We start from the raw sequence: 6,738 nt of genomic DNA on the forward strand, positions 1-6,738 counted from the left end.
TTGTTGCTGTTGTTCAGTCACACAGTCATGTCCGACTCTTTGCGACCTCATGGACTGCAGCATGCCAGGCTTCCCTGTCCATCACCAGCTCCTAGAGCTTGCTCAAACTCATGTTCATTCAGTTGGTGATGCTATCCAACCATCTCATCCTCTGTCCTCCCCTTCTCCTGCCTTCAATCTTTCCCAGCAGCAGAGTCTTTTCTAACAAGTCGGCTCTTCACATCAGGTGGCCAAAGTATTGGAGCTTCACCTTCAGCATCAGTCCTTCCAATGAACATTCAGAACTGATTTCCTTTAGCATTGGATGGTTTGGTCTTCTTGCAGTCTGAGGGACTCTCAAGAGTCTTCTCAAATACCACAATTCAAAAGCATCAATTCTTTGCCTAACCCTAACCCTTCTTTATGGTCCAACTCTCACATCCATACATGACTACTGGAAAAACTATAGCTGTGACTATATGGATCTTTGTCAGCAAAATAGTGTCTCTGCTTTTTAGTATGCTGTCTAGGTTTGTCATAACTTTTCTTCCAAGGAGCAAGCTTCTTTTAATTTCAAGGCTGCAGTCACCATCTGCAGTAATTTTGGAGCCCCAAAAAATAGTCTGTCACTGTTTCCATTGTTTCCCCATCTATTTGCCAAAAAGTGATGGAACCAGATGCCATGATCTTAGTTTTTTGAATGTTGAGTTTTAAGCCAGCTTTTTCCACTCTCCTCTTTTACCTTCGTCTAGAGTCTCTTTAGTTCTTTTCCACTTTCTGCCATAAGGGGACATACTCAGTTTGTTAATACTTTCTGGTTTGAGAAGAAAATGGTCTCTCTGAGATTTAGACTGTCAGCTTTCCATTTACATTTACAAATCAAAGAAAACAAAAACAGTAGTTATAAAAAAAAGTCTTTTGTTCCAAAAGGAAAATCTGACTCATAGTGCATCTGTTTTAGAAGGAAAAATTCTTTTTGTCCTGCTCCTCTACCCACCGCCCACCAATGATTTCTAAAATAAAACTGAGATCCAAAAGATTAAGTGACTGATCAAGCTATGATTAAAATTCAGGTTTCTTGATTGTCCACCTGGTCTTTTTTTTTAATGCCACATTTCTTTTCATGACAATTTTTTGATAAATTTTTGCTTGTACTCTTTGTTTAGGTAGTTTTCTTTTGTTTTTTTTCTATACTGAGTAGGATTTTTTTTTTTTGATTGGAAATAGTAATGTTGAATTCATTGAGAGCCTTGGAAGGATTGGAAAACGAAGAGTTGATTGGCAAAGATAAACATTAACTAGTCCCACATCATATTAGGATGTTGAGATACAGTTTTTCATTTTGCTTTTAGATGACCTGAAGCAGCTAATAAAGTTATGTCCCAACATTGAATTGATTCAGTGTCTCACTAAAGAATGGAATGGGAAACCACCATATTTATCTTTTGGTCTTGCTGTACTTCACCTGTTCTCTGTAGACATGAGAAAAATTGGGATTAAGCTACTTCAAGAAATAAGTAAAGGTGGGAAAGGTAAGTGAAGTAAAATGTTGTTGTAGAAGAAATAGTAGTGAGTTATTTAAGGAAAGGTTCAAGATTATTATGTTTGAGTTGACTCTGTCTTCCTCAGAGTTCTTTCTTGGCATGTTGCTGCTGCTGCTGCTAAGTCACTTCAGTCGTGTCCACCTCTGACGACCCCATAGACGGCAGCCCACCAGGCTCCCCTGTCCCTGGGATTCTCCAGGCAAGAACACTGGAGTGGGCTGCCATTTCCTTCTCCAATGCATGAAAGGGAGAAGTGAAAGTGAAGTCACTCAGTCATGTCTGACTCTTAGCGACCCCATGGACTGCAGCCCACCAGGCTCCTCCGTCCATGGGATTTTCCAGGCAAGAGTACTGGAGTAGGGTGCCAGTGCCTTCTCCGTCTTGGCACATTAGGTGTTGATAAAGATTACCACGTCAATAATACCCTGTTGGCACTAGTGTATATTTGTTGAGAGGATTAGAATGAAGAGAGATTCTTTATGAAGCTTGAGGAGAACATCATAATAATTATAAATGCTATGACTACTCTAAAAACTTTATATATATTAACATGCATATATTTAATAATTTTTGTATATATTTTAGATGTTATTTAGACAAACTTTGTTTCTTATTCCCAAACTAAATATATATGTAAATATTATTTACATGTATCATTTACTTTGAATCTCACTCTGCAGTGCAATCAAGAATAATTAGACCTCAATTTTTTTTTTCCTTTCTCTAATTTAATATAGAAATTTGAGCCGATACCTTGATTTTAAATTATTACATGGGGCCAAAGAATGAAGAGTAAATTACATGAAAACATATTTGGGAAGATAATTTAGAAATTATCATTATAGATATCAACTAAAATATTTTGTTTGATAGAAAAATAGTAATCATGGTAGGAATAAAATAACAGTGATTACAATATCCTGAATAGAAATCCTCATTCATCAAATATCATAAGTAATGAAGGTAATAGAGGAATGAGTTCCATAAATAGTCCCAAAGAGAGTGACTATAAATGATTTTAAAAAGTAATTATGAAAATAATTTCTTTTTTTATAAATATCATTAGTTTTCCTTAATAAACTAAATCCTTCTTTTATTTCCTTTAGAAAAACATTTGTTATAGAAGCCTCATCATTAAAAGGTCTCTGTCTAGAGGCTGGATGGAGGTTTTACCAGAGATTTTTTTTAAAATCCTTAGGTTAGCACTATTAGGGCATTTATGAAAGTGAAGGATCATGAAAAGTTGACCATCAGGTTTGTTAGCTAGTTCCTAGTGGTACCTTAGGACTGTGAATGAGGCTGGTCCCACAGTCTTCACTTTCTGAGTTCCCTACATCTCAACCTTCAGCATCTGCTGACGTTACCAAGAAGGAGATGAGTGAAAGAATAGGGAATGTGAGAAATGGTGGAGGATTGAATTGAGGCGTAGAAAGGTTAATGAAAAAGGAGGAGAAAGAACTTACACTTGAGTACTTACCATGAGCTCAACTGGGAACTCCACATGACACTTAAACGAATTCGATCTAACAGGAATGGAGTTGAAATGATATTTCTTTATTTTTGAAGAATTGTTAAGTATAAATTATAAGATGAGTGCTGTACTATAATATTGGATTTTATTTCCTCAGATGCAGTTGAACATCTTATGATAAATGATCCATTTTGCTCCCTAGAAAAGTGGCAAGAAGTAGCAAATGTATGTTTACAGAATGGCTTTGACCAATTATCTAATGACATCATGTCTGTTCTTCGATCTCAAGCTGGGGTTACAGAAATTTCTGAAGAGGATGATACAGTCAACTTAATGCAGCATGTCTTTTGGTAGTTCTACATCTTAGCCAGTTGAGGGAGCCTGTATAACATTTTATGTATATTGGTTGGGTAAACTGGTTTTGGTATAACTTGTAAATAAATCTGGAGTGTGAAGGTCTCAGAAATAAATCATGCTTCTTTTATTATGATGATGTTTAGATTTGTCCTTAAAATATTTATACCTTTGCTTTCTTTTTTTTAATATGGTCATTTTGTATATTGAATCTTTTAAAAAAATTCCTATTTTTTCCTTTAAAAATGTTTTAATTTTTATTTTCTATTGACGTATAGTTGATTTACATCATTGTGTTAGTTTCAAGTGTACAGCAAAGTGATTCACTTATACATGTATCTATTCTTTTTCAGATTCTTTTCCCATATAGGTTATTATAGAATATTGAGTATAATCCCCTGTGCTATATAGTAGGTTCTTATTATTTTATATATAATAGTGGATATATGCTAGTGTCAAACTCCTAATTTATCCCTCTCATATATTGACTGGATAAAAATCTAAGAGCATAAGTCTGTATAAATCTCAGTTTAGGTATTACTAAGGGCATAAGTTAATATCTAAACTCCATTCTGGTGATCTGATTTAATAGTAAGAACTGAGGAAGGTGTGAGTAGTATCCTGTCTGTTAGGTGATTTCCCAAATATTAAATGCATAAGCCTGACTTTAAAGACAGGATGTCAATTCAAGGTTTTCACTGTTGAAAACCTCGAATATAGTAATTTTGTACTACTGACTCAAAGATGTGCTTCAAGCTCTGGTGTTTATAAATGGCAATGTTAAGCTTCTACTATAAAATGAGAGTTTCAGCATGTCTTATTTAGAGAAAGAATAGCCAAATTTTGCAAATAGATAGACCTGGGATACCTGTAGGCATGGAAAATGGCATTCAAAGCAGTTTTGGATAATTTCAAGTCTCTAAGTATTTGATTGAAAACTCAGAGTTCTGTGTCTTGGACAGGTGTTGATATTCAAAATATTTAATGATCAGCATGGCATAGGCATCAATCAAAACAGAATGGATACCTAACTGTTGAGAATAGCTTTCAGCCCTTATGCCATACCGGAGCATAATAGCTGAATGTCGGCCTTGATCATGGAACATGGTAAACGTGAGCTGCTATTAGTTAGAATAAAAGAGCATAAGTATTTCCCTCCTAAATTATTGAATGTATACATTTTATTTTATGGGCTTCCCTGGTGGCTCAGATGGTAAAAAAAAAAAAAAAAAAAAAAATCAGCCCGAAATGCAGGAGACCTGGGTTTGATCTCTGGGTTGGGAAGACCTCCTGGAAAAGGGAATGGCAAACTTGAAATCAGATAGCTTCATACTCAAATTCAAATTTTTCCTCTTCCTGTTTGTAAAATATGGGCTATTTACTTCCCCTAAAGGTTTAGTGACATGTATGTGTAGTATATTATGTAGTAAAATAACTCAGTAGACGATAACCCTTGATGTAATAGATCCCAGAAACACATATTCCTCTGGTTTATACTTACTAAATCCCACATATCTGTCCATTTATACTTGTATAATTATCCCTCTTTGGAGTATTTTATATAACACACCTTACTGCCTATATTAAACTATCTATTTACACTAATATGAAGGTTGTTGGGCTTACCTTACAAATACAGAAGAGTATTGACTGAGTTCTCAATTTTCCATATATTGGTAAGCACAGTACTGGAGAATTATAATTCAGTTTTCTAAAATGTAATATTTTTAAAAGTAATACATATGCACAATTTAAAAACCAACATAAGTGCTAAAATAATAATAATGTCTAATAATATTTTTATTTCTGTCCTTCATGTTAGCTATAATTTTTGAAAATAAAACATGAAGGATGGAAAAAAGGAAGGGGAGGAGAGAGGGTATTTCAGCAGCATTGATTCTTTATGTACTATGGCTTCACACCTTTTTTTCTTTGAGGCATATATGATTGATGAAAAGGTACTATGTATTCATTGACAGACTTGGGAAAAAATGTATACATGAAAGCCAGTAGCATGGATTAGGTACAGAAATCTGGAAAAAACTTGAAAGAGCAGCCATTGTTGTTATTACTGTTAATTTTTCTTTGGTTTTAACCAGCATGTTTTTCCTCCACTCATTATTCTTCTTCTTTGTTAGCATTACTTTTGGCAGTTTTCCCAAGGAAAGTGAAATTTGTCAAGTGAATCTAAATTAGAACACCTGGAGATGGAGCTAGGTGGAAGAACAAGAATATAAAGTCAAGTGGGGGAAGGACAAAGAGTTGAGCTGTGAACTGTACAGGACTGGAAGCTGTGAGACCCTCCCTGTAAGCTGCACTGAAGAGGCATAACATGAACCTCATGGCACAGGAGCCCACGTTGTAGACCGGCTCTGCCATGATCTAGCGTTGTGTTGTTTTCCTCCTGAATTTATTTTGACTAGATAATTCCTTTTGTCATTTACAACTCAAAACTTCAGTAATTCCATAAAGGAGTAATGATTTTCCAGGGCTTTTGACCTGCCTAAATTGTAAGTATCAAGAGTCAACATCACTATCAATAACACATTCTGAATACCTATTTTATATACGGTCTCTGTTGTCAAGATTACAGCCTCAGTGGGAAGAGACAGCACATTGTAAAAATAACAATAATTCCTTAGTATTATCTAATATCCAGTCTATATTCAGATTTTAGCAGTTGCTTAAATGTGACAGTTGAGCTGTTCCAATTAGGATCTAAACAAGGTTCATGCATTCTATTGTGTCTCTGCATATATTCTTCCTCCCTCTCTTTTTTCCTCTCTTGCCATTGACGGATTAGACTGGCTTGTTTGTCATTGGCAATGTTCCACATTCTAGATTTGTCTGATTACTTCCTTTTGGTATTATTTAACTTGATTTTCTTTTTCCCATATTTCATATAAATGGAAGTTAGCTGTAAAGACTTAACTAGATTTAGGTTCAGTTATACTGGCAAGGATGCTTCATAGGTGATGCTGCTAGTGCTAGTGCTATATTGCTTTCAGTCATGTCCGACTCTTTGCGACCCCATGGACTGTAGCCCACCAGGCTCCTCTATCCATGGGATTCTCCAGGCAAGAATACTGGAGTGGGTTGCGATTTCCTTCTCCAGGGGATCTGCTCGACCCAGGGATAGAACCCAGGTCTACTGCATTGTGCGCAGATTCTTTTACTGTCTGAGCCACCAGGGAATCCTGTTCTTCTTGTAAGGGGCTTGAAAATGTGCTGCTGCTTCTACCTGGAAGGCTCATCCCTTTCTTTTTTACCTAGTTAAGAATTTCTTTTAATTCAAGTCTTACCTTGGTTAAAAATTCCTCAGGGAAGCCTTTTATGACTTCCTTAATTATACCATGTTTCTTTTTTCTAGGCTGTCCTTTATTGCCATTA

At 35.6% G+C, this 6,738-nt stretch overlaps 1 protein-coding gene across 1 annotated transcript in view; it reads left to right on the top strand.

Annotated features, from left to right (window-relative positions):
* Positions 1-3,479, top strand: part of CLHC1 (clathrin heavy chain linker domain containing 1) — a 38,010-nt gene extending 34,531 nt beyond the window's left edge. Inside the window, exons 10-11 of the mRNA XM_061156293.1 lie at positions 1,332-1,511; positions 3,152-3,479. Of these exons, the coding sequence (XP_061012276.1) occupies positions 1,332-1,511; positions 3,152-3,348 (377 nt within the window). The 3' untranslated portion in view covers positions 3,349-3,479. The remainder of the gene's footprint in view (positions 1-1,331; positions 1,512-3,151) is intronic.
* Positions 3,480-6,738: the final 3,259 nt, after the last annotated feature.

Source organism: Dama dama, chromosome 11 (genome assembly GCF_033118175.1).
Source record: "Dama dama isolate Ldn47 chromosome 11, ASM3311817v1, whole genome shotgun sequence".
Taxonomy (NCBI): Eukaryota; Metazoa; Chordata; class Mammalia; order Artiodactyla; family Cervidae; genus Dama; species Dama dama.